Genomic DNA, 27,754 nt, shown 5'->3' with positions numbered 1-27,754 from the left:
TTTTCTTCCCTTTGGAGAGTAGTTTTCCTTACCTCTAAAAGTTCATTCAAATTTTTGTTTTGGTTCTTTTATATCTTGAAGATCTTTGTTTTCAATGATTTTGTGTTCTCTTTAACTTCTTAATGATTTACAGAAACTTATACTTTTTTTTTTTGGTTTTTTGGTTTTTCTCCGGTACCAGGAACCGAACTCACGACCTTGCGCTTGCCAGGCAGGCGCTTTTGCCGCTGAGCTAAATCCCCAGCCCCCAGAAGCTTATACTTAAAACTTCTGTTTATAGTCTCTTCCTGCTTTTCATTTGTATTCTACTATGTGTAGGCTCCATGTTGGATTATTTCATTAACAGCTTTTTTTGTTTGTTTTTTTTCCAGTACCGGGAATTGAACTCACGACCTTGTGTTTGCCAGGCAGGCGCTGTGCCGCTGAGCTAAATCCCCAGTCCCTGGATTATTTCACATTATTGCTTATCTTTAAATTTCTTTCATTTGTGTTTGTGCTATTTAATCAAGAACAGAGGGCAAAGACTCCTTTTTTCTTTTTCAGCAGAGTATTGGTTTTGTTTGGTTGGTGGTGCTGGGATCAAACTCAGGTCTCACGTATGCTAAGCAGTGATCTGTCATGGAGCCGCATCCATCAGCCTTTGTTAACCTTTTTTTTTTTATTATTCTGTGGTGCTTAGGATCAAACGCAGGACCTTGTATGTACTAGGCCAGCATTCTACTGCTAAGCTGTATCCCCAACCCCTGAGTACTGTACTGTTAATACTCTGTATTTCTTAACTTGAGTTGGACAGAGAGATATTAATGGTTTTTAATATATATTTAGTCCTTCAACAGAAGTTTTGGAAGACTGGGGATGATATTAAAGTCAAAAGTAGAAATTAACTTTGAGACCACAGTCATGTAAACATTCACTGAAAACATTAAGTGACTGAGATTATGTGGAATGAGAAGGGAGAAGATTGATTTGGATAGATCCCTGAGTGATGTTATAAATGGAAGTGTTTTATAAAGGAAGGAATGACAGTTGGTTTCACAAACTGCTGTAAGCTATGTCAAGTAAAATGAGGGTTGGAAAAATTCCATTGATGAATTAATCATTCAGAAAATACTAGTGATTTAATCAGTTTATTTGGAATGACCAGTTTCTCGTGGGTTGAAAAATAAGAAATGAAAGAATGATACAGCAAGCATAGAAACTTAGAAAATTGAGCTACAACAGGTTTGAAAGAAAGGGATTGTAGGTCAAGGGAGGCAGAGGTACAAAGGAAGCTTTTTTATAATGGGAAGGTCTTGTTTATTTATTTATTTATTTATTTATTTATTTTGGTTTTTCTCTGGTACTGGGAACCGAACTCACGACCTTGTGCTTGCCAGGCAGGCACTTTTGCCGCTGAGCTAAATCCCCAGCCCCAGGGGAAGGTCTTGTTTAAATAATAATAAAAAAGTAGAGGGAATGAAGATACAGGAAAGGAAAAATAGAAGTTCCTGTGAAAGGAAGTAGGAATTGAATCTAGAATACTTGGGAAAAAATTTTACTTACATGGGCAGAAAAAAATACTACCTTTGTTGTAGAACAACAGGAGGAAGCATAGTAGCAAATGCAAGCTGTAAAGTCTGAGTTCAGGGGAGAATCTAGGAAGACTTCCCTGAAGAGCTATTGTTCATTTCTTTTGGGGGCGGGGGAGTATTTGTGTTGGTTTGGTTTTGGTTTTTAGTTTTTTGAGACAGGGTCCCACTACGCAGGCCAACCTGGTCTTGAATTTACTGTGTAGCCTGTGCTGGCCTCAAATTGTCTGCGATCCTCCTGCCTCAGGCTCCCAAGTGCTGGGATTACAAACATGTGCCACAATGCCTGGCTTACTTGAGTTTTTATAGTAAACTCTGAAACTAAAGGACACAGCAGGCTACATATTTATAATTTTTTTTTTTGTTGTTGTTGTTTTGTCTTTTTTTGAGACAGGGTCTTGCTATGCAGTTCAGGCTGGCTTGAGCTCACTTTGTAGCCCAGGCTGGTCTCGAACTCGCAACAATGCTCCTGCCTCAGCCTTCTGAGTGCTTGGATTACAGGCATGCGCCACCATGCCCGGCCTTAAAATTTTTTTTCTTGGGAATAATATTTAGCTGTGGTTGCATTTAAAATACTGACTAAAACCTACTTTCAAGGTATCAAAGTTGGAACAAGAACTTCAAAAGCAAAGGGAAAGTTCAGCTGAAAAGTTGAGAAAGGTGGAGGAAAAATGTGAAGCAGCTGTACATGATGCCGATTTGAAAAGGCAAAAAATTATTGAGCTTACTGGTACTTCTAGGTAAGATGTAAATTCATTAATTTTTACTTCCCAACTTTTTATCACTACTGAGTTTCAAAATTATATAATATCCACTGAAACATTTGCCTGAGGAATTAATTTTTTCATAATCTATGTTCTGCACCATTTTGTTTATATTTTTTCATATACCTCATGTCTTTTTGTATTTTGGTGTAATACTTTAATGCTTCTGCTGTATTTTGAGTTCATTAAGGCCTGGATCATATCTGGTTTATTTTAAGGTTGTCAACAATTAACACAACTGGCATAGGTCCTTATACCTCACAGGCACTCGGCAACTGTTGGTAATTAAACTGAATGACATTCAAAGTGCAGTCAAACTAGTCCTCACAGAGAAGGAACTTGAAGGGGATGTAATTATATGTGCATAGGAGTAACTTGATAAAACAGTGGTTTTCAGTATTAACAGGACGTTAGCATTACTGTGTAGTGTATAAGAAATACTGTTGCCTGGACCCCATCTTCGCTTGTAAAGATTCTGATATAATTTGACTGGGGTGGGCCCAGGCCTCAACATGTAATTGGTCAGGAAAGGAACTCATGAACAACGCCTAGCTTTCCCCAAGAAAGCAATACCTAGCTTCCCCAGACCTCTTCTACTTTGTCAACAAGAAACGAAATAATTAATAATGCATTCATAATTAGTCTACCTTTCTACCAACAGGAGCCAAGAGTGAACCTACATACTGGAATTATAGCCACATGTCCCAGATTCCCTCTCTTCTATTTTCTAGGATTAAAATAGGACCTTTGTGCTTAGAGTAGCAACTTGCTTCCTCCCCTCTCAGCAGGACCAGGATAGTATCCCAAGTTTAAGGCTAAGACCATAGCTCTTCAGACCTTCTTCCCATTGACAGGTATCCACCCACCAACATTTCCCTATCACTAGTGCGTACTAGTTCATGAAGTCCATGAAGCTAATCACATTTTAACTTTATCTTTGTTTATGCCAGAAACCACAAAAAGTACTAGATTTCTAGGTCAAACCTTTTCCACTCAGTAATTCCCAAAAAGGTTTTCACATACTCTCCTTTATCCTACCCATCCCAGCTTCTGAAAGACTTTTACTGTGCCTTCTGGAATTCACTGTATATCCTGAGAGACATTCCCTGTGTTTTCTGCCTCTTTTTTCTTTTTGTAATGGAAACATGACATTCCCCTGAGAAGCTGCTTTTTCTGAGTCCCTCTAAAGTAAAAACTATTCCCCACAGCTCTTATACCACAAAGGCATAGAGTAGTGTGCCATACTCTGTGAACCTAATGTCACCAGTTCGTGTCATGTCTCACTATTGCGAACACTTATAGACCAGCTGACTTATAGACCACTTGTTGCTCTCTCTAACACCACTCCTAATACTTAGGGATTTCAATATATCTAGCAAATCCTTCTGATATCTTGGCTGTCCACTTAAAAAAAATTCTTTTCTTCTAATGATCCTGATTTCTGTCATACCTGAGATACTTATCCCGTGATTTAATCCTAGATCTTATAATTTCCAATGTTTATAATTTCTCAAAAATCTGAATGTTATGCAGTGTTCTTTCTAGTATCCCAGTTCCAACAATCATGTGACCCAGTTAGGATCTGTAGTGTGTCAGTTTTACGGCTGACTCATTCCTTGATGTGTTTTCTTCTTTCTTTACTGAGATGAAAATCAAGTTAGTCATTAAAATTACTAATTTGCCTATACCCACAACTCTCTTATTCTGCTTTATGTGGTATGCAGCATAGAATTAAAATCCAATGCAGACGACTCCATGTTAGTATATGTATGGAAACCAGAGGAAATCTAACCATGTTGATTAATCTAACGTTTTTAGCTTTTTATTTATTTATTTATTTATTTTGAGAGAGGGTCTCACTGTGTACTTCAGGCTAGCCTTGAACTCAGTATGTAGCCCAGGCACGCCTCAAACTCACGGCAATCCTCCTGCCTGCAGGAGCCTCCCTAGTGCTAGGATCACAGGCGTGCTCCACCACACCTGGCTGAGTAATCTAATTTTAGATTCATAATTTCAAACCTTAAGCATTCCCTTTATGCTACCTGGAAATCATAATATTATTTGTGAAAGATTGTTTTTATACCTTTGCCTCTTCTTTCAAAATTTCATCAGCTTCTTTCCACACACCGGTCTCATTGATGATCTTGCTTTTTCTCTACTGGAAAAATTGGAGCAATTGCTTCTCACTTTTCTTAACCCCTATGTTCTTAGTTCTAGATCACCCTCAAGAAACCCACTTCATAATTATAGCTAATGGGCATGTTCAGTAGGAGAGCAACGTCCTAAATACTGATACGAAGCTCATGAACCAAATGTTTAAACTTCATGAAAAAGATGTACTGTAGGTTCAAAAAAAATCTCATGAGGGGTTTTCTCTATTCCCACTAGTACTTTTTTCACTTACAGAATTACAGTTTATAAAAGTTTTTTCTTCCAAAGGTAATAGTTAAAATGTAGTATATCTGGCCATATTTTCTTGGGTGTGTTTTTAAAGTATCATCAAGTAGAAAGAAAGAAAACCAGCTTATTGCGTACCTTCTTTGTTCCAGACAGAGTGTTAGATGGACACATTAACTCATTTCACCTCAAAACAATCCTGTAATATTGTTTTATTATCCATTTAAAATAAGGAAGCTGAAACTCAAAGAAGTTAGGGTATGAAATACACCATTTAGACATGCTCTAAAGCTAGAAGGGCTTTTTTTCTTCAGTTGCATAACTACTAGAAGTTCTTCTAATAGTAAGTGTCGCTGCATAGGGATGGTCCAGCACCTAATTTCTCACTGTAAAAACCCATAGAACACTGTCTAGATTTCTCATACTGTCCCTACAGCCATCTCTAAATCTTTTTTACATTGAAGAAGATGGAGCATTTCAGCTGTCGTATTCTAAAAGTTTAGTATTACTTTGGCCTGTTTCTTCTTTTGGCCGTTTCCAGTTTCAGGCTTAATTACCCACAATAAAGTGAAGTGTTTCTGGAAAAAATGGTGAGTTTAAAGCCTCTTATAAGAGTTTAAAGGTTACTGAGAAATTTTTATTAATTGGATTATTAATACAGTAGTAAAAGATTTAAAAGACTTAAGTATTTGTTCAGCAAGGAATGAGTAGTTGCCCATAAATTAAGAAATAATGGTAGAATATATTTCTTATTGAGTACTCTTATTGAATAAAATAAAACAGAGCACTTTTTTAGTAGCAATTTTCTGAAATATATATTTTCTTGATGTTTCCATCTTCTCTTGATTTTCATTATACTCATCATTTATTATGCCCTGCTGAGATATAGACCTACCCTAATGCAACCTTGGGGCATTTAGAGCCCCCCCCTTTTTTTTGTTTATTTGTTTTTACTAAATACGAGCTGCTGGACTTTATGAGTTTTTGTGTGTATGTGTTTTTATATTTTTTCTCAGCTCCTTTGCTAACAAGCTGGCAGCTCTTAGTAATATAATGATGTCAGTCTTTTTTTATTATTCTTATCTAAATATGTTTCATATCTGCTCTAATACCAGAAAACAGTTGGTCAGCTAGAAATTGTCCCCTGCCCCAGAAAAAAATGATAAAAGTTATTTACATGGGTTTTAGAAATGTAAAAGGATCAGTACTTGTCAGATCTAGTAGCTCATAAGTAAATTGGGCCATGTACATACTGAGGAGTCAACAGAACAGCTATATATAGTTTTGTATATAATTTCAGAGCTTTTATGGTTTTTCTCAAGTTCACTCATGGACTCCAAATTAAAACCTCCTCAAACAAATCCAAATTTAAGTTATGTACATCATACATACAAACAAACATACATTTATTGTGCTGGGATTTGAATGCAGGACCTCGTACATTCTAACATATACTCTCCCACTGAGCTACACCCTAACCCCTCTACATTTAGAAAAGAAATACTTCTACTTGCAAACCCAATTTAGGAAACTTTGATGGCCAAAAGAATAACCAAATGTTGACACAAAGGAATATAAACACTGCCTGCCATTGAAGATAGCATTAACAATTACTGTTTTAGTGAATACCACTTTGGAATTACCAATAAAAGGATTTAAAACTGCATCTCACTATGTTTGCATATCTGTAGATAGAGGAGCTTCCATATTGAAATAAGCTCAGGATTGCCTGCGAGTCAATAAACTTGGCCTTTTCACTATTGATATCTAGTTGTATTGCCTTAGACAAATTCACCTAACTTTCTAGTTTCCTCACCTGTAAAGTAGGAGCTGTACAATATAGGAAGCTCTAGTGTTGCCACCCACCCCCCTTTGCATTTTTTTTTGTACCGGGAATCAAACTTAGGACCTTGCGCTTGCTAGGCAGGCCCTTATGCCACTGAGCTATATCGCCAGCCCAGCCCCTCTTTGCATTTTAATATAGGGTCTTGCTATGTAATCCAGGCTAGCTTTGAAATCACTATGCAGCCCAGACTGGCCTCAAACACATGGTCCTTCTGCCTCAGCCTACCAGGTGCTGTGATTACAGACATGCACCATCAAGCCCGCTTTCTAGTTCCTTTTAAAGCTAAAATAGATAATACTAATAATACAGTTTTAGGTGAAATGGAGTTTAAGTTTGGCTCCAACTTTTATAAAAATTTATAAATCAGGCATGGTAGCGCACGCCTGTAATCCCAGCACTCAGGAGGCTGAGACAGGAGGATCGTTGCGAGTTCAAGACCAGCCTGGGCTACAAAGTAAGCTCAAGGCCATTCTGAACTGCATAGTAAGACCCTGTCTCAAAAAGACAAAAAAAAAATTTAAAGAAATAAAAACTTATAGTGAATAATTCGGTTGTTTGGCTTCTTTATTGTCTGGTCATAGATCAGATCGTAGAAATTTGCCTGTACTCACAACTCCCTTATTCTGCTTTATGTGGTAATTTTAATGACTAACTTGATTTTCAGCTCAGATCATAGAAATTCCAGGTGAATGAGGTACTTATCCTTGGATGCTCTCAATACATGTGAAGCTTTATAAAGTTATACGTAGTTAGATTGAAAAGAATGCTAGGCTTGTTAAATATTACTAGGTAGCACATTTGTGTTTAGTGGAATCTAATGGGTAAAGAAATGATAGTCTTTTAGTTGGAGAGTTTTTAAAAATATAGTAGGTGAGCAACTTTGTTGAAGATAACAGTAGGTAATGTAGCAGCCATTGTGAATTCGCATCATTTTGTTTTGAGGTCATGTGTCATTTTTGTTGTTTTTGTGTTGTTTTGATTTTGTCTTCATTGTTTTTAAAATTTTTAAAATAAAAAAGTAGAGTAAGTGATTTAAGATTCTGACTAGAAGATGGCATGGTGCCACACACCTGTTATCCCAGCACTCGGGAGACTGAGGCAAGAGGGTTGCCACAAGTTCAAGGCCAGCTTGGGCTACAGTATAGTGAGTTCAAAGTTAGCCTGAATTGCATAGCAAGACCCTGTGTAAAAAAAAAAAATTCTGACTAGACATTTGGCTAATATTTGTCCTTATATAATTTTCAGACTTTGTTTAGTTAGAGACAAATCTGATGGTTTTTAAGTTTTCTAATTACCTGTTGTGTTATTTGTTTTTAACTAGGCAAATAAAACTGGAGATGGATCATTATAAAGAAGAACTGTCTAAAATGGAAAAAGAAATAATGCATCTTAAACGAGACGGAGAAAATAAAGCAATGCATCTCTCTCAATTAGATATGATCTTAGATCAGACAAAGACAGAACTAGAAAAGAAAACAAGTGCTGGTAAGCAGTGGATAGCTGAGTATCTTTGCCTGCATGTTTGCATTTAAGAAGTAGAATAAGATGAGGATTTGAGATGATAAAGCTAGAAGGGACAAAGAACAGTCAGTATTTTGCATCTTATAGATAAATAACATTCAATATTCTTAATTGTAGTTATTTTTTACAAAGTTCTTAATAACAGATGTCTAAAGTTGTTCCCGCCTCATCATAGTGAAGGACTTAGAGAAGCTACAGCAGCACTCAGAAAATGAGCTGACAGAGACCCTGCAGAAACGAGAAGCCCTGGAGAGTGAGCTACAAAATGCTCACAGGGAGCTGAAAAGTACTTTAAGACAACTGCAGGAATTGAGAGACGTGCTACAGAAGGCCCAGTTATCCTTGGAGGAAAAATATACAACTATAAAGGATCTCACAGCTGAACTTCGGTGAGTAACATAATATAAGAAAAAAATATCACAATTGCAGGTACCTCCTTTATTACTCTGAGTCCTTGGGTCATACAGTAAAATTTGCTGTTGAGTTCTAGATGTAACAATTCTGGCTCTGGGCCGGGGGTTTAGCTCAGCGGCAAAAGCGCCTGCCTGGCAAGCGCAAGGTCGTGAGTTCGGTTCCTGGTACCGGAGAAAAACCAAAAAATAAAAATAAAAATAAACAATTCTGGCTCTGGCTTATCCTGGTGAGCCCATCCCATGTTCCATCTGATTCACAACTGTTGCTATCAGTCATTACTACTTCTGTCCTTAGTCTTTGGACCACTTTACACTGGTCTTGTGGGGGAAAAAAGAGAGAAAAAAGTGGCTAATAGCAAAATAATGTTAATGATATTGTTCTTTGTATTAAGCCCATATTTTATGTCAGAACTATGACTCAGATGTCATATACATCCTAATCACTTCCTTAAAATAAAGCTATCAGATATGTATTACCATCTTCTTATAGTTGAGAAGACTAAGGCTTGAGAAATTAAATAAAATGTCCATTGTAGATAGGGCCCAGAAAAAGGAGTTAAAGATTGAGCAAGATGGCACATGCCTGTGATGCCAACACTCTGGGAAGCTGAGGCAGGAGGATCACAAAAAAGGACTTGGGATATAGCTCAGTATGAAGGCCGTGGGTTCAATTCCCAATACTGTAAAAAAGAATGTGCATGTGCTGGGTAAACAAAAGTCTGTCCAACTGTGAAATCTGAGTTCTAGATTAGCATTGGTAGCATAACATGCTGTGCAGCTTGTATCTGTACTCAATGGAAATGGAGAAGTGAACCAGAGCCAAAGTATTCCCAATAGATCCAGAAAAAGAAAAGAGAATTGTAAATCAGATGCAAAATATAAGTATAAAGGCTAGCATAAAGAACAGCAAGGTAACCCCAAAACTTAGATGTTAGTGCCCAGAATTCAGTGTAGTGCCCCCATCTCTTCATTGTCCACCAACTCAGCCTCAATAAATTTCATATGGCTTTAAATACTGTGTGCAAAACATTTGAACCAATTTTTCCAGCATTAACCTCTTTCTCAAACTCCAGATTCAGTATCCAACTTACTATCTCCACTTGGATTTTTTTTTAAGTACTGGGGATCCAATCCAGAGGGTGCTGAACTACTTCTCCAGCACTTTTTTATTTTTTTATTTTGAGAACACTGGTCTCAAACTTGGAATCCTCCTGTCCTCATCTCTGAAGTAGCTGTTTGTGTATATAGAAATTAGAGTTTTCTTTAGAATTAATTTCATATTGTTTTAAAATTATTCGTTTTAGGGGCCAAACATATAGCTTGGTGGTAGAGTGCCTGTACTTTAGCATATATAAGGCTCTGGGTTCAATTCCTAGTCCTATAAAAAATGAATAAAATTAGTTTTAGCCTTGTATTGTAACTCTTGGAACTTTTAGAAGAATATTAATTCATTAAATAAGTTTATAGTCTGCTTCTTTTTATTTTGTTTGTTTTTTTGTATTTTGCTGGTGCCAGGAATTGAACTTACAACCTCGTGCTTGCCAGGCAGGCGCTGTGCTGCTGAGCTAAATCCGCAGCTCCTTACAGTCTGCTTCTAAAAGTCAGTACTTTCATCAGTTTTGTTTCATTTTCTAAGTGAAAGATTATGATTTTTAAAATCAGCATTTTCAACCTTTGTCATATCAGGACCTAGAGTTCCAAATTACAACTCTCTGCTCATAGGCTTCAAAGTGGTCAATAAATTAAAACTGTCAATATTAAGAATTTTTATGACATAAAATTACATAGAAGCTTTTAGTTGGGTTAGAATTTATTAAAAATCTATTTTTAAATGTATTTATATTAGGCTTTATATAATGTATAGTTATGAGTAAAATCCCTATGAGAAATACAATGGTTGGGGCTGGGGAGAGTGTAACTCAGGTAGAGCATTCATCTAGCATAAGTGAGGCCCTACTTATCAGGGATACCAACCATTTGATTTTCTTTGTTTATTCTGTTGTAATAGTGTCACAGCTGTTATATGTAAAAGATTTTCAAACACACCCTTGATCAATATATGAAAAAAATACAGTTTTTTTTTTTTTTAAAAATCTTAACAGTGATTCAGTTTTAGACCCCCTGGAAATGATTTAATAACTAGCTTAAAATGTCTATAATTGTATAGGTTAAGTGAACTTTTTTTTGTCAGTTATTCTCTTACACATTTTTCTTTAATTTGAGTTCTCAATCTGAGTTAATTTCATAATTCTATTCCTCTTAATTTATAGGAAAAGTAATCCAATTGGTTAACTTTTTAATATTCCTGTCTGCTTTGACCTTTTTTCTTTTTTTTGGTTTTTGGTTTTTCTCTGGTACCGGGAATCGAACTCACGACCTTGCGCTTGCCAGGCAGATGCTGTGCCGCTGAGCTAAATCCCCAGCCCCTTGACCTTTTTTCTTTGATACATTCCAGAGATTGCAAGATGGAGGTTGAAGACAAAAAACAAGAACTCCTTGAAATGGATCAGGCACTTAAGGAGCGAAATTGGGAACTAAAGCAAAGAGCAGCTCAGGTTGATTTTCTTAATTACATTTTAATGAAATTTTTTGTTATGAAAATCATACAGGTTTTAGAAGTCACCTTGGGACAAAGTGGCATTTTTATAGTATTTTCCTACATATAAATATTTTTCACATTAGAAATATATCTTCTCTCCTGATCTTGGTATTTTATACAGCAAGTAGGTTTTGAGAATGATTACTCTAGTGTGAGTCTTTTGATCTTTTATCTTACTCTATATCTGAAGAAAACAGGATTTTAAAAGTTACTTTCTCAGTAAATATTAGAAGAAAGTAAACACCCAAAAAGGCATTACTTAGCAGTTTTTGTCCAGCATAAAATGAAGTCTGAATTATTTTGTCATTATGAACATAATCACTCATAATGTTAAATTTCTGTAGCCTATATGAGTCTAAAGCGCCAATATTAGTGAATAATGGTTTCTTTTCTTCTTTTAAAAAATATTGTTTATTTAAGATGAGTTTATCTTTCAGTTTATCTAAACAGTTCCAGATCACTCAAGTTTTCACATCAGTATAAACTGAACAGTGATTTAATACTACTTTTGTATTTAGGTTACACATTTGGATATGACTATTCGTGAACACAGAGGAGAAATGGAACAAAAAATAATTAAATTAGAGGGTACTCTGGAGAAATCACAGCTGGAACTTAAAGAGTGCAACAAACAGGTAATTTTTTTTTTTTTTTTTTGGTACTGGGAATCGAACTCAGGACCTTGCACTTGCCAGACAGGTACTTGTGCCACTGAGCTATATCCCCAGCCCGTTTTTTGTTTGTTTTGTTTTTTGTTGTACTGAGAATCGAACTCAGGACTTGCGCTTGCCAGACAGGTGCTTATGCCACTGAGCTCTATCCCCAGCCCTATTTTTAAATTACATATTTTAAATTTTTAAAACTCGATCACTATAAGCACCCATTTATATAATATGGCATTTTTGTACTTTTTTTTTTAAGATCAGATCTTATGTGGCCTGGGCTGTGTTTTGAACTCCTGGGCTCAACCTATTTTCCTGCCTCAGCATCCAGAATAGCTGGGACTTACAGATGCACATGACTGCACCTGGATATAGCTTTTTTACACAATACATATGATAAAAACATTACACAAGTTGGGTGTGGTGGTACATACCTGTAATCTCAGCACTAGGTGGGGGGAATACAAGTTTGAGACCAGACTGGATACAGTGGCTTAGGGAAGCCCTGTCTCAAATGGCTCAGTGAAGGCTTTGTGTTCAATTCCCAATACCACCAAAAAAAGCCAAACAAACAAACAAACAGCAAGTAGGTTTTGAGAATGATTACTCTAGTATGAGTCTTTTGATCTTTTATCTTACTCTATATCTCAAGAAAACAGGATTTTAAAAGTTACTTTCTCAGTAAATATTAGAAGAACGTAAACACCCAAAAAGGGTTTCATTGTCTTATATATGGTATTTATTTTTGCTTCTTAATGTTATTTTGAATAATTTTTCTTATATCAGTGTGTCCGTGTTCTTATTATAATGTGTGCATGTCTGAAATGTATAACATATCTTAGGAAGATTTGTAAGTAATTCTGGAAACTAATTGCCTCTTAGGAAGAAATAATGGTAAGGAATCTTTGTTTCCTCTATTTTTCACTTCATGTATGTATTACCTATAAAATTATTCTGAAGGTAATGTACATTTGTTTTTTTAATGCACCTTTTTTATATAAATTATGGATAAGATTTTGGTATATTCAAGTGTATATGTAAGCATCTTTTTAAACAGTATAAGGATTTTTATGCTTGTTTTCAAGTTACGATTTTTTTTAAGAACTATACATTTTTAGACTTTGATTTTGATATTTTAGATGAGTGTTCAAAACTGACTTAGAGCCGGGTGTGGTGGTGCACGCCTTTAGTCCTAGCACTCGGGAGGCTGAGGCAGGAGGATCATTGTGAATTTGAGGCCAGCCTGGGCTACAAAGTGAGTTCAAGACCACTTTGAACTGCATAATGAGATCCTGTCTCAAAAAGATTAAAAAAAAAAAAAACAACTGACTTAGAATATAGCTATGATTAAATTATATTTCCTTAGTTATATTAAGAATACTTATCTGTTTAAAATTCAGATAGAAAGTTTAAATGAGAAATTGCAAAACGCCAAAGAACAGCTTCGAGAGAAAGAGTTTATAATGCTGCAAAATGAGCAGGAGATAGGTCAACTGAAAAAGGAAGCTGAAAGAACACAACAAAGGGTAAAAGAAATTGAAAAGGTAAGCAAATAATTTTCTATCTAAGGAAAAAGTAGCATTCTTCAAAGTATGAAGTGAATCCTTGTCCCGAGCTGGTTTTAATACATAGAAATTGAGTCTTAAATGTTATTAGGCAGCTTCTTTGTGCCAGATGCATATTAGTGTCTTTTAAAAATAGTGTATTATGGAGCTGGCCTGGTGATGCATACCTGTGCACACCTCCCGGCACTTGGGAGGCTGAGGCAGGAGAATCACCAGGAGTTTGAGGCCAGGCTCCTTCAAAAAACCAATAAATACATAAAATATTGTATTCGATGGTTTAAGTATGGGCAAGGACAATATCTGTTTATCTTATGTATCTTTGACATGTTATCTATCATGTAATACAACCCACAATTTATACTAATTTGGTTAATAAATATTTATTGAGAATCTACTATGTAAAAAAATTTAAGATACAGACATTAATAAAAAAGTCTTTTGTCCCTGAGGAACTCCATTCAGAGAATGGGTAAACAATTGATAATTGTGTATTATTGAGGTCATTGCATAGTGTTTTTGTTTTTTTTTTTTTGTTTTTTTGTTTTTTGTTTTTTCTCCGGTACCAGGAACCGAACTCACGACCTTGCGCATGCCAGGCAGGCGCTTTTGCCGCTGAGCTAAATCCCCAGCCCCCATTGCATAGTGTTATTTGATGAAGTTTGATGGCTTCATATCATCATTTTTATATATATATATATAAAATGATTCACCAGTCAACCTATATGTATAGGTTGACTAGTGAATCCTTCAACCCAATTTGCCTTTTTAAAAGGTGAATTTGTTTCTATAAGCTCTAATGAATATAACCTTTTCTTGTTTTTAAAGACTCAACTTTGAAACTTCAGATACATTACAGCTCTTTACTGTGTTTAACTGTCTGTCTCCTCCTATACAATACTAACTCCATAGCCATTTTTGTCTTTTGTTCACTTCTGTGTCCTCAACATCTGGAATTGTGTATATCGTATAATAAGTGTGAATAAGTACTTATTGAGATATACTGGTTAAGTGCTTGTATATATATCTAAAGAAGGGTTTCTGAGTGCAGGTTTAGGCCCCAAACTTGGGGGTGAGAGATGATGATTACTAGACCTATCATTTTAGATTCCCTATGAAGAAATGTCTAAAAATATGTAATAGAGCTTATATTAATTTATAACCTGAGCCTTCATTCCAAACATTAGGGATTTGTAGTGATTTGTACTAGTTTCTTTTCCTCTTCTTTGAAATCAAGTGTCAATACCTACTGCCTAACTTGTCTTACCCAGCTGACAAAGAACAGATTCAGTTTTGATTCATTTTTTTTTTTCTCTAAGAAGCAGTACAGTTTGAGGATTCCTTATCAAAAGACTTGGGACTAGAAGTGTTTTAGATGTTGAATGTCTTTGGGTTTTGTAATATTTGTTTATAGATAATGAGATATCTTGAGGATGGGACCTAAATCTAAGCATAAAATTCATTTGTGTTTCTAATATACCTTATACAACTGGTCATAAAGCTCAGCGGCACAAGCACCTGCCTGACAAACACAGGGTCCCAAGTTTGATTCCTGTTACAAAAAAAATTCATTGACTAATATACCTTATACACATAACCTACAGATAATTTTATATAATTCTTATACAATATTTTTAATAATTTGTTGCATAAAACAAATTTCCATGATGTGGAATTTTCCACTTATGTCATGTTGGTACCCCAAAAGTTTCCTATTTGCAGGGGATATTTCAGATTTTGAATTTTCAGGTTAGGAATATTCAATTTGTACTTTACTAGGGACTTAACTGAGTAATGTAAAAACATTTCCAAGGGAATAATAGCCCCAGTAACAAGTTTTACCTTCATCAAAAATAAGGTCATAGAGCCGGGCGTGGTGGTGCATGCCTGTAATCCCAGCACTTGGGAGGCTGAGGCAGGAGGATCGTTATGAGTTCAGCCTGGGCTACAAAGTGAGATCAAAGCCAGCCTGAACTACATAGCGAGACCCTGTCTCAAAAAGACAAAAAAAAAAAAAAAAAAAGAATAAGGTTATACATAATCTTAACCCAGCTAACAGGACTAATGGTGGACTTTAATTATCCATTCCAATAGTGTCCATTTTTAACATGGATAATCAAATATTAACATCCTTTTTTTCTTGTCTGTACCCTTGTATATTCTTTCATAAATGTTACATTCATAATAAAGAATTATGTAGCTTGCATGTATTGAAGTTTTGGCAAAATAAATCAAGGGTTCCAGATTTATTACAATACTTGGTCATTTTCTTATTTAAGGTTTTACTTTCCTGAATTATCATTTTTGCAGTGGTGACAACATATGTTAAAATTAAAAGGGATTTAGTTGAGGGGAGAAATTCATTTATTAAAAAGAAATCATAGCCAGGTGTAGTACCTCACACCTGTAATCCGAGCACTGGAGGCTGAGTCAGGAGAATTACTGTGAGTTCAAGACCAGCTTGTGTTACACAGTGAGTTCAAAGCTAACCTGGGCTACAAAGCAAGACCTTGTCTCAAAAAGAAATCAGAATAAAAAGTTGACTATAACTATATACTTTACTTCAAAATCTACAAATATCTTGTGCTTTTCAGGTTATGAAAGAGCAGGAACAGTACATTGCTACACAGTACAAGGAGGCCAGAGATTTGGGACAAGAATTGAGGCTAACCCAGGAGCAGTTGCAGAACGCTCACACAGAAATGGTGGAGGCTCATCATCAACAAGTCCAAGCACAAAGAGAAATAGAAAGGCTCACCAGTGAACTAGATGATATAAAACAACTTTCTAAAGAGAAAGTAATCCTTATTCTAAATCATTTCATATTACTGAAAATCTTAAAAATTTTGTTTTGAAGTGTATTCTTAGAAAAGAACGACCTGTGTTGCACAATATGAATGTACTTAATGCTGCTAAATTATACACTTGAAATTATAACTTTTTGTGTCATACATATTTTACCACAATTTTAAAAAGAAGAAATAGTTAACTATGTTATACGTAGATAGTTTTATAATATTACTAGGAACTTTGTAGTATACTCAATTTGCAACTGTTGTGAGACCCGCAGTTCACAACTCTTGGGAGGAAGTATAATGCTTTTGAAAAGCTCTGTGTATCTGTTTTCATGCCAACACCATGCTAGTTTTGTGTGTACTGCAGTTGACTGCAAGTTACTGAAACCTCAGGAAAACCACATTCACTTCAGAGGGGATTATGTATCTCATAAAAGTATGTAATTAAAGTCATAATCATAGCTAGCGTAAACTAGAATAAATACGTTTGTATAAAAACAAATGAACTTGATAAGCAAACAGTGCCTCTAGTTAGCAAAAATAGAAAAGCATACGAAAGAATACACTGTTATATGCCAAATTTCAATGATTATCTGAAGTTCAGTACCCTGTGGTTATTAATTTGTTTCACAGAAAGTACTGGTAGAAAACTAACATTATGATAGCAAACAATATACTGATACTTTCCCTTTTACGTTAGACGTTTTTGAAAGGTCTAAATTTTAAAATGTACCATTTAATAAGCTAATTTGAATGTAATGTTTATATAAAAATTAAACTGCTTGCATTAATGCATTGGATTTAGGTATGATAACCAAGTAAATAAGTTATATTGCCTTTTCTCATTATCATTTTTAAGGAAGCTCACAGAAATCATTTAGCTGAAGAATTAGGGGCGTCTCAAGTACGTGAAGCTCATTTAGAAGCAAGAATGCAAGCAGAAATCAAGAAATTGTCAGCAGAAGTAGAATCGCTCAAAGAAGCTTATCATATGGAGGTAAAGAAAATTTAATTTGTTCCAGTATCCCCCATAAAAATGGGTTGACTTAACTGGACAGAAGTAAGAGTGTAGCTCCTAAGTGTTCATTATAGATTAACATATTGTGGTTTTTGTTTCTGATAGCTAAATATACAACTTCCATTTCATACCTAGTAAGCTAATGTACTATTGTATAGTATAAGATTAAGAGCTTGAGTTCCTTATCCAGACATTCTTAGGTCCAAGGCCTGGCTCATCATTAAGCATCTACAGAATCTTAGCCAGGTTACTTAACCTTCTAGAGTAGTTATAATAAATGGTACTGTCTCACAGAATTGTATTGAGGATTAAATAAAGTAACACTTGTAAAGTTCTTACACCAAGATTGATTATAAAATGACACTTGCAAAAAGCTGGAAATATTTAGTAGCTAGTATAGTTTTATATGATGTTAATCTATAGTGTTTGTAATTTACAACATTTGTTCTGATAGTAAGTTAGAGAATACTAAAATTTTTTTATGTATCACTGTGTCTTGAGGTTTTATAGATAAGGGGAATTTTTTCTTTTTTTAAGACAGTCTCCCTATGTACTCCACGCTGGCCTTGAACTCACTGTGTAGCCCAGGTTGGCCTCAAACTCTCTGTGATTGTCCGCCTCAACCTCCCAAGTGCTGAGATTACAGGCATGCACCACCACGCCTGGCAGAACATCGTGTCTTGTAAACAAAATACATTTGCAAATTGAATTCACTTCTCAAGCCAAGAGACTATAAACCTTAAGTTTTTTGCCTTTTTTTTTTTTTTTTTTTTTTGAGACAGGGTTTTGCTATGCAGTCAGGCTGGCCTTGAACTTGCTTCAGTCCTCCTCAGCCTCCTGAGTGCTGGGATTACAGGTGTGCACCACCGCACCCAGCCTAGTCTGGGTCTGTAGATATAAATGTAAATGCTATTGGATTGATCATAATTGTTGAATTGATTTTTAGCTGTTCCATTTAGTGACTATCAATAATGAAGTCTATCTCAAGTATTTGCTCTTAATTGCTCATTATAGTTTTATTACATGGCCTTTAATTTTATTACCAATTGTTTACTTTTAGTTTTATAAGCTACCTAAAAAAGTATATAAAGTAAGTTGTAAAAATTGGTTCTAGTCTTGCTGTTCAGTGTTTGGTACTAATATTTCTATGTCTGACCTGAAATATTTCAAAAACTATGGAATGTATTTTTCTGCTTTGATTACTGACAAAAATTTATTTTCAAAGAATGTGTATTGTTTGAATATAAAAATGAGAGTGTAAAGTGTTAAAGTAATGGAAAGTTAGAAAAAGGGGTCAATAATTTTTACCAGAATTTTTAAAATGTGATTTTATAATTGTCAGAAAAATCATTTAATAATTATGAAACTTCTGGTTTTTTTAGGATGAAAATGAGATTGTTTTAACATTTTGTTGTGGTTAATTTTATAGATAATCAAAAATAGTATAGTATAAGTAGTATAATCTCCCTATGTTTATAATTTAACTTCTCTAATTATCAATTCATGGCCAATTTTATTTAATTCCTAAATGTGTTGACCATTTTTTTTCATGTAAAGGAAGTACTTTGAGGACCAAAAATGAGTGCTGTTAGTAATTAAAGCAGGACAGCAAAGTGTACGGCCTCGTTGCTTCTAGACATACAGGGAAGTATAGTCAACATGTCTTTAACCTTGGTCACTTCCCTCCCTGTTTTTCTCTCAGTATTGAAATATTTATTTTGATGCACCTGGAAATTTTTCAATAAGTATTTCTAAAAGAGGACTTTTTAAAAAATCCTCACAATAATAGCATTATCATACAAAATTTCCTTAATATCATTAAATATCCATTGTTCAGATTTCCACTTGTCTCAAAAATGTCTTTTATAGGATCCAGATAAAGTCCATTGTATATGGCTGTAAGTAAATTTAAGACTGGCTGTTGCTTCTCTCCCATTTTGCCTGTAGTGTTTTACTTGTTTAGAAATCAGGTGTAATTAGCTACAGAGAGAATTTACTTTTTTTTAGAAAAAAGTAAGTGTTTATAGCAAGTATGACATTATTGTGAAAACGAATACCACTTTCTTCTCTCCTCTCCTCTCCTCTCCTCCCCTCCCCTCCCCTCCCCTCTCCTCTCCTCTCAACTTTATAGATGATTTCACATCAAGAGAACCATGCTAAATGGGAGATTTCTGCTGACTCTCAAAAGACTTCTGTTCAGCAGCTAAATGAACAGTTAGAGAAGGCAAAACTGGAGTTAGAAGAAGCTCAGGACACTGTAAGCAATTTACATCAACAAGTTCAAGACAGGAATGAAGTAATTGAAGCTGCAAATGAAGCATTACTTATTAAAGTAAGTAAGCGTACAAAAGTAATGAAACATACATTTATGACTTATTTTTCCTCTTTTCATAGTTTGTAAAGGACATTATGGCCAATTATGTACCTGTTTGAATAAAAAGCATTTTATATAGAAGACTAATTTGGGAAATTACTACTATAGTGTACATCATACTGCCACAAAAATATTTATAAATACTAAAATACAAATTTATCCAACCGTAACATTTACTTTAAAGGGTATTATATTTCATGTACCTAAAAAAGAAATGTTTTCAGTAAAGTTCCTTTAAAAATCATGAAGTAGAAATACAAAGATTATACTTAAGATTTTTTTTTTGTTGGATTTGAATATAACATCATTTTTGTGTGTTTTTTTGTTGTTTTTTTTTTTCTTCCAGTGCCAGGAATTGAACTCACAACCTTGCGCCAGGCAGGTGCTGTGTTGCTGAGCTAAATCCCCATCCCCCTGTAACATCATTTTTAAACAGCCTGTTGCTACTTATTCACATCTATTGATCCTGGCAGTTTTCTCTGAAATTTGAAATGAATCTCAGTGTGGATGTATAGAGATTAAAAAATTCATTTTGTATTGGTAAATATTATATTAATATATAAGATAATTAGTAAAACCCTTAAAAGTGAACAGACTAATAGTTGTGAAGCAGTAAGTGATTTTATAGCAAAATGGAAAGTTTTTTTTTTTTTTTGTCTTTTTTGAAACACGGTCTCCCTATGCCATTCAGGCTGGCCTTGAGCTCACTGTTCCCAGGCTGGTCTCAAACTTGCAATGATCCTCCTGCCTCAGCCTCCTGAGTGCTAGGATTACAAGCGTGGGCCACCACTCCTGGCAAAATGGAAGTTATTAAGAAAGGAAAAAATTCAACAAAATAATACCTTAGTAATATTTCTAGTTCTCTAAGCTGAGCACTTAAATTCTTTTTTCTAACAGGGTTGACATTTATAGTACTAGATGAAAGCTGAATAGATATCTAAAATTATGTTTAGAGACTGGGATTATAGCTCAGTGGTAGTGTGTGCTTATAATGTGTGCTTTGGATTCAATCCCAGGAACATGTATGTGTGTGTGTGTGTGTGCGTGTGCGCGTATTTAGGCTGGATATTATTAATACTCTCATTATAACAATATTCCTAATATTTTAGAAATTTATAACATTTATACAAAGTTACAAAGGTTCATTGTAAAAAATCAGCCTTAAAAATTAAGGCTGTGTTGTATCCTTGTTATATTAATTATCTCCACTCACTTGCTTGATAGATACTCTTACCAATGAGATAAGTGCAATTAGACTGCACATATCAATTACTCAGAAGATTATAAGTTCAGCTACATAGGAAATTGCCAAAATATTGGCTAAGTAGTAGCCATTCTTGAATGAATGGTAGGGATTGGGGATATAACTCAGTGATACGCAAGGGTCCTGAGTTTGATTCCCAGTAAAAAAATAAATGAATGGTAGATAAAGATCTTAGAACACATAGTGTGATTGGGCAGTACATCAATATATGTACCAGTCAGAAAATAGAATCCCCTTGTTGACTAATACAGCTCTCAAACTCAACCTCAAAGGCTCTAAATTCTAGAAGAAAAGTTAGAGGATAAAAGAAAAATAAATAAAAGTGCCAGAGCATACATAACACTAAGAATTACAGAAAGGAGTTCCATTGACAACATCAGTAAACAACAGAAGAAAATCAGAAGTGAGGGAGAAAACTAGGAGGCAACTAGTCTTTATAGCTTACTTCCTCCAGTACCCTAATATCCTAGTATTTGAGGGCACCTGGCGCAAGAGCAGAGCTAAGACAACTCTCCGACAGCCCTGAAGGCATCAGTATATTATCAATCAACCTTTTTTGAGTTTTAAGAAAAAGGTGAATTATAAAAAAAAAAAAAAAAAAAAAAAGGTGAATTATGTTTAAGGTACTCCGTATACTACTTTTCTTTGTGTAAACATTGTATGTCATCCTACTAATGTGAGATGTTTTTCAATTATGATGAGGTAATAGATGACAGAGAAAAAAACCAACTCCAGATGAGCAGAATCCCATTCTGTGTCAACTCTGTAATCCTATTAAGTGTAGCTGTAAAAATGTGAATGTGAGTAGGGCATGGTGGCACAAACCTCTAATCCCAGCACCCTGGAAGGCTGGGGCAGAAAGATCACAAGTTCAAGCCCAGCCTGGGCAATTTAGTGACTTAGTGAGACCCCCATCTCAAAATAAAAAATAAAAGAAAGACTGGAAGTATAACTCAGTAGGAAGGCCTTGGGCTCAATCTTCAGTACCACAAAAAGGAAAGAGAATATGAACGTGGGAGGGGATGTAACTCAGTGGTAGAATGCTTATATAGCATATATAAGGCCCTGAATTCAATTCTTAACACTGCCAAAAAAAAAAAATGTCGATGTGACATTTACTGCAAAAAATTTGCCTTACATGTAAAGTTTATCTAAATAAAGTAGTATACCTGAGAAAACTAGAGTATGTATGTTCAAGTTTTACTTTGGAATGCAATTATATAGTAATTATGGCAGTTTTAGTTATAAGCATAGTAGTTTTACAAACCAAACTTAAAAATAGAAGCTATCAGATTTAAAGTGACTGATTTATTTATGGATATAGAAAATAGATATGGGTATATCTTATGGATATGTCTTGTAGATGCCTGTAAGAAAAAGTAAATGTACTTACTTACCAAAATATAATCTTCTTATCTTTTTAGGCTTTATAGTTTTTCAGTGTTATGTCTCATTCCTAAGTTCCCAATCTTGGATCAGAGGGCCTGAATGAGCATGGGAGAATATAATGAAATATATAATGAAAGTTTATTTAGTAAAGATTTATTTATGAAATATCAATCTCTGTTTTAAAAATAATTCTAGATTAAGAAAGTGTTCTTTTAATAAACACATATAAAACAGAATAGCTTTTCCTATTAGAAATTTTGATAAGAATCTTTCGCGTGTATGTCCATATTGGATTGAACAAAAGATGGTATACCTCTACACTTCCGCAGAGAAAGTTTTAGTTGTAAGGTTTCATTCTTAAATAGAAATTGATTCCTTAACATTTACAAAAATCTAGCAGAAAAATCTGGTTTTCATGTAATTCCTTACAATATGCTAAACATATTTCAAATGGACATATATAATTGGCTCCAAATGAAGCTATCTTAAATAGTGTTGGGTTTAAACAGCACTTGGAAAACTCTCAAGAATTGTAAAAACAAGGCCAGGGATATAGCTCAGTGGCACAGCGCCTGCCTAGCAATCATGAGGTCCAAAGTTTGATTCCCAGTACAAAAAAAAATTGTAAAAACAATATTTGTATGAATGTTGACTTAGGTGACTTCTGAGTCTGATTCTTTTAAGTAGTTCATTCACATAGCAAAAATATATTGTATAATAACTATGTACTATGCACCATTTTTTCCTGCAGGAATCAGAGTTAACCAAATTACAAGCTAAAATTTCTGGACATGAAAAGGCAGAAGATGGCAAGTTTCTATTAGTCCCAGTTACACCTTTAAAACAAACTATGCCTGATACTCAAGATCCAGAGTTTGCTGAACATTCTTACGCATCTCTTTTCAAGTGCAGAAAACTCCGTCGTTCTATTAGTGCCAGTGACCTTAGTTTCAAAACTCGTGGTAATGAAGATCTTTCTGAAGAATTACTACAGGACTTTAAAAAAATGCAATTAAATCAGCCTTCAACATTAGAAGAAAGCCAATCAGACTCATTTAAACCTCTCATATATAACCTAGAAGATGATCGTTCTGAGAGTAATGACTTTAGTACTCTTAGTGGAATGCTAAGGTACATTAACAAAGAAGTTAGACTATTTAAAAAGTCTTCTATACCAACAGGTGCTGGTTTAACTCAGGTATGTATTTTATACATTAGAGGTTGTAATAATTTGTCTCCAGTGAATATCATTTTATTACTTGGAGGAAAATTCATACAGGGGTTGAGCAAATTCCCAAAATGCTTGGGACCAGAAGTGTTTCAGATTTCTTCAGATTCTGGAATATTTACATGTGCATAATGAGATATTTTGAAGATGAGACCCAAGTCTAAACACAAAGTTTATTTTTTTTTAATATACACAGATAATTTTATAATACTTTTGGTGTATAAAGCAAAGTTTCACAGTACGGAACTTTTCCCTTTTGTGGTGTCTTCTTGGCACTCAGAAGTTTTTGTATTTTGGAACATTTTGGATTTCAGAGTAGAGCTTCTCAACTTGTACTTAAATGAATCATACCATGTCATGAAAATCCTATTTTTATGTGTTTGTCATAGGTCAGTGATGGACAAGCTGGGCGTGGTGGTGCATGCCTGTAATTCCAGCACTTGCGGGCTGAGGCAGGAGGATCAACGTAAGTTCAAGGCCAGTCTAGACAACATAGTAAATTCAGAGCTAGCCTAAACTACATAGTGAGACCCTGTCTCAAAAAAAAGAAAAAAGTAAATGATGGACATATAATATAAAGATTGGAACAGAAAAATATACTTTCCTTTTGTGATACACAGATTGCTAAGTGGAAAAACCAAAAAACTTAAATTTTTATTATTTAGTTTATTAGTATATATGTACTACATGATGTTTACATTCCTTGTGGGAAGTTGGTACACATACATAATGTATCAGTTCCTTCCAAAAAATATAAAGGACTCAAGTTTCACTAAAAAGGGGCTTAGAAATGACTTAATACCTGGGAAAACAACTATTAATATTTGAAAAAGGAAGATGTTCAATTTTATACATGAAGTATAATGAATACTAAAAAGTATATACTTCTCTGGGTGGTGCTATGAAATAACATAGGGAAAGAGAGGCAAAGAGAGACAGCTACAAGTGGAGTGAAAAACATACCCAGCTCACATACTTTATTTTTATGTCATCTGAGTTTTAAAATCAATTTAATTTAACCTTGACTCCCACCCACTCCTCCAAACCAGAATTACTGGCTTTTTATATCCATGTAGCCTATTATTGAGTTTCTGGTTCATATTTTTCAGTTGACTAAATTATGCTTAAAATTATTACAGTGGACTTTTAATTCTAAATTAGCATATGAATATTTCAGGTATTAATCTATTATTTTGGATTATTCTAGGAAGAAAGTTTGTGATTAGAAGATGTCGATGTGATGAAAAAAATGGAATTGTTGGTGCTGTGCTATGTTTACTTTTTATGTTTAGCTCATACTTCACAGAAGATTTATTTTAGTGCTTTCAAATAAATTTCATATTGTATTATTTTTAAATAAAGCATTTTCATCTAAAAATTTTTAGTAAAAGTGAATTAATTCATTTTATACATTACTTCTGGTTTAAATTTGCTGCTTTCCTTGGCTGTTTTGTCAATGTAAAAATCATTGTTAAAATATATAAAAAGTACACTGAGTTACTTACATTTTTATCATACCACCATATTATTTACTATTTTTCTAGTAATACTTAGTTTTTTAGATGGATAGTAAGAATTTAGAAGTCATTCTGAGATAGGTTCATAATTATACTAACTTTCTAATTCATATTTATAGTTTGTATTATAAATACTTGTTAATTGTTTACTATAAATACTTGTTAAGTGTTTACTATTTATTGTGAACTATTTTAGGCAGTTTATATTTATTACTTTTTTTTTTTTCAGACAAGATCTTGCTATGCAGTTCAGGGACTGGGTTTAAACTCAGTATGTAGCCCAGGCTGGCCTCAAACTCAAGACAGTCCTCCTGCCTCAGCCTCCCCAAGTGCTGGGATTACAGGCATTTGCCACAACGCCCAACTTATTAACTCATTCAGTCCTTGTAACAAATTTATGAAATAGATACAGTATGCTGTTATTTCTTTTATAGGTGGATTTAACATAATGATGCACTCTACTAAGTTTTTACTACATGCTAGAGACCATAACTAATATATAATAGTGATTCGGCATTTGGGTGTTATTTTACCTTCTTTTAAGTAGTAGTAAGTTGAATCATAGCATTTTCTTTTAATTGTCCCAGGCTTCTTCATTGTTGTTGTTGTTGTTAGAGGGAGTCTATTATGGTTTTAATTTAGTTTGTGTAGAATTTACTCAATAGTTTGGTCTTAATCCTAAAGTTTGACCTTTAGTGTGTTTACCTAAGGACTATAATGTAAGTATTTTAAGTATTTTTGAGGGTTTAATGGAAAAGATAGACATAACGAGTGAACAGATGGAGAGGAGTCTTAGCAGACAAATAGAAACTACTATGAAGGAACCAAGTGAAAATTCTAGAATCAAAAAGTACACTATCTCAAATTTTAAAATTCTCAAGATGGGCTTCACAAAAATTTGGAGATGATTCAAAAGTCAGTTGACTCAAAGACAGGTAAATAAAAAAATATCCATTCTGAAAAACAAAGGAGAAATGATGGAATAAACAAGCAATTTTTTTAAAAAAAGAACATCCAAAACTTTTAGGACAATATTAAGACAAGAAGAAATTAAATGGAGCAGGAAAGAAAGTATTTAAAGTTATACCTGAAAATACTCAAGACTTAGTGAAAAAAATTATAACCTGTAGATCTTCTAAGTTCAGTAACCTTAAATAGGATAAATACAAAGAAAAACCTACTTAAGCATACATTGTAAAAATCCTAAATACCAAAAATAGAATATTTTAAAAGCAGAGAGCTGGGTGTGATGGCCTATACCTATAATCCCAGCACTTGGGAGGCTGAGGCAGGAGGACTGCTGTGAGTTTGAGACCAGCCTAAACTGCATAGTGAAAACTTGTCTCAAAGACCAAATAAAAAAAAAAAATAAAAAAGTCAGTGATCTAAGTTTCTACCCTCAGAAATTAACAACAACAAAAGAACAAGTTAATCATTAAATAAATATAAACCAAAAAAAGGGAAGAGCAGAGGTTGGCAATAAAGAAAATGAACACAACTGAAAGTTAAAAATATTAATAGAATTGATAAGCTTCTAGAAAGGATAATAGAATATAAATTACAATATTTATAATGAAAGAGATATGACTACAGTTCTGACAGGCATTTAAAAGTATAACTAGGGAATATTAAATACACCTTTATGTCATTAAATTTGGCAACTTAGGTGAAATGGAAATCATTTTTTGAATAATACACCTTACTAGAACTAACACAGATGAACTCGTTGTATTTGAGGAGCTGGGGATGTTGCTCAGCTGTAGAGTGCTTGCCTAGCATGTGCAAGGCCAGAAGTTTGGTCCACAGCACCACAAAGAAAGAAGGGGGGAAGGACAGGAGAGCGGGAGACGGGACAGGAGGAAGGAAGGAAGGAAGGAAGGAAGGAAGGAAGGAAGGAAGGAAGGAAGGGAAGGGAAGGAGGGATTGAGGGAGGGAGGGAAGAAAGAAGGGTGGAAGGAAGTTATATTTGCAGTTAAAAACATTCACAGAAAGTATATTTTAGGTCTAGAAAGTTTTACTGGTAAGACTAGCAAACAGTTAAGGAAGAAATAATGTCAGTTTTAAAGAATGTTTTGTGGTTGTTTAGTTGGTTGGTTGATTTTTGGCAGTACTGAAGGTTGAAGCCAGGCCTTTGCCACTGAACTACATCCCCAGACTTTTTAATTTTTTTTTTCTTTAGAGACAGAGTCTTGCTTAGTTGCTAAATTGCCTAGACTATGATCCTTCTGCCTCAGCCTCCTAGAGTGCTGGGATTAATGCGATTTACTACCATGCCAAGCTAGAAAGTTTTTCAAAAAATAAAAGAAAAAAAAAGTTCATTTAATAAGGCAGTGTAACCACAATATGAAAATCTAACATTAAGGACATTATTTGAAAAGAAGACATCCTATGATGATAGGTCAACACACTAAATCACTTACCAAATCTGGCCTATCTTTGACTTGAAATAAAAGTCTGTTGCTTTTTTTTTTTTGCACTGTAGCCACAAAATTGAATATTAACAAAGTCTGAAATATTTACTCTGTGGTTTTTTAGATAAAAAATTTGTCAACTTCTGATATAGACATGGAAATTCCAGACAAAATATTACTGAGATAAATACAGAAATATAAAGAGAATTGTAAATAAATACCAGCATGTCTTTTACAGTAAGTCCATGTTGAATTAATATTTAAACATGAAAAAAAGATGACTGAAAAAAAAAATGGATTAATGGTGTTCCCAGAATAAACAAAATAGGTAGAAAAATATAATCATTTCTCTTCATGATTGCTTTTGACAACATTTAATATCATTTTTATTTTGTTTTATTTTATTTTTTTTTTGAGACAGGGTCT

At 34.3% G+C, this 27,754-nt stretch overlaps 1 protein-coding gene across 1 annotated transcript in view; it reads left to right on the top strand.

Moving 5' to 3' along the window:
- Window positions 1-23,744, top strand: part of Ccdc18 (coiled-coil domain containing 18) — a 65,580-nt gene extending 41,836 nt beyond the window's left edge. Inside the window, exons 15-25 of the mRNA XM_013514360.1 lie at window positions 2,166-2,308; window positions 7,897-8,060; window positions 8,272-8,485; window positions 10,965-11,064; window positions 11,627-11,743; window positions 13,171-13,314; window positions 15,927-16,130; window positions 16,987-17,124; window positions 19,277-19,477; window positions 22,924-23,370; window positions 23,715-23,744. Of these exons, the coding sequence (XP_013369814.1) occupies window positions 2,166-2,308; window positions 7,897-8,060; window positions 8,272-8,485; window positions 10,965-11,064; window positions 11,627-11,743; window positions 13,171-13,314; window positions 15,927-16,130; window positions 16,987-17,124; window positions 19,277-19,477; window positions 22,924-23,370; window positions 23,715-23,744 (1,902 nt within the window). The remainder of the gene's footprint in view (window positions 1-2,165; window positions 2,309-7,896; window positions 8,061-8,271; window positions 8,486-10,964; window positions 11,065-11,626; window positions 11,744-13,170; window positions 13,315-15,926; window positions 16,131-16,986; window positions 17,125-19,276; window positions 19,478-22,923; window positions 23,371-23,714) is intronic.
- The last annotated feature ends 4,010 nt before the right edge of the window (window positions 23,745-27,754 follow it).

Source organism: Chinchilla lanigera, unplaced genomic scaffold (assembly GCF_000276665.1).
Source record: "Chinchilla lanigera isolate Chin_1 unplaced genomic scaffold, ChiLan1.0 scaffold00022, whole genome shotgun sequence".
Classification (NCBI taxonomy): Eukaryota; Metazoa; Chordata; class Mammalia; order Rodentia; family Chinchillidae; genus Chinchilla; species Chinchilla lanigera.
The sequence above is the reverse complement of the archived record's forward strand: the minus strand, read 5'-3'. Positions and strand labels throughout refer to the sequence as shown.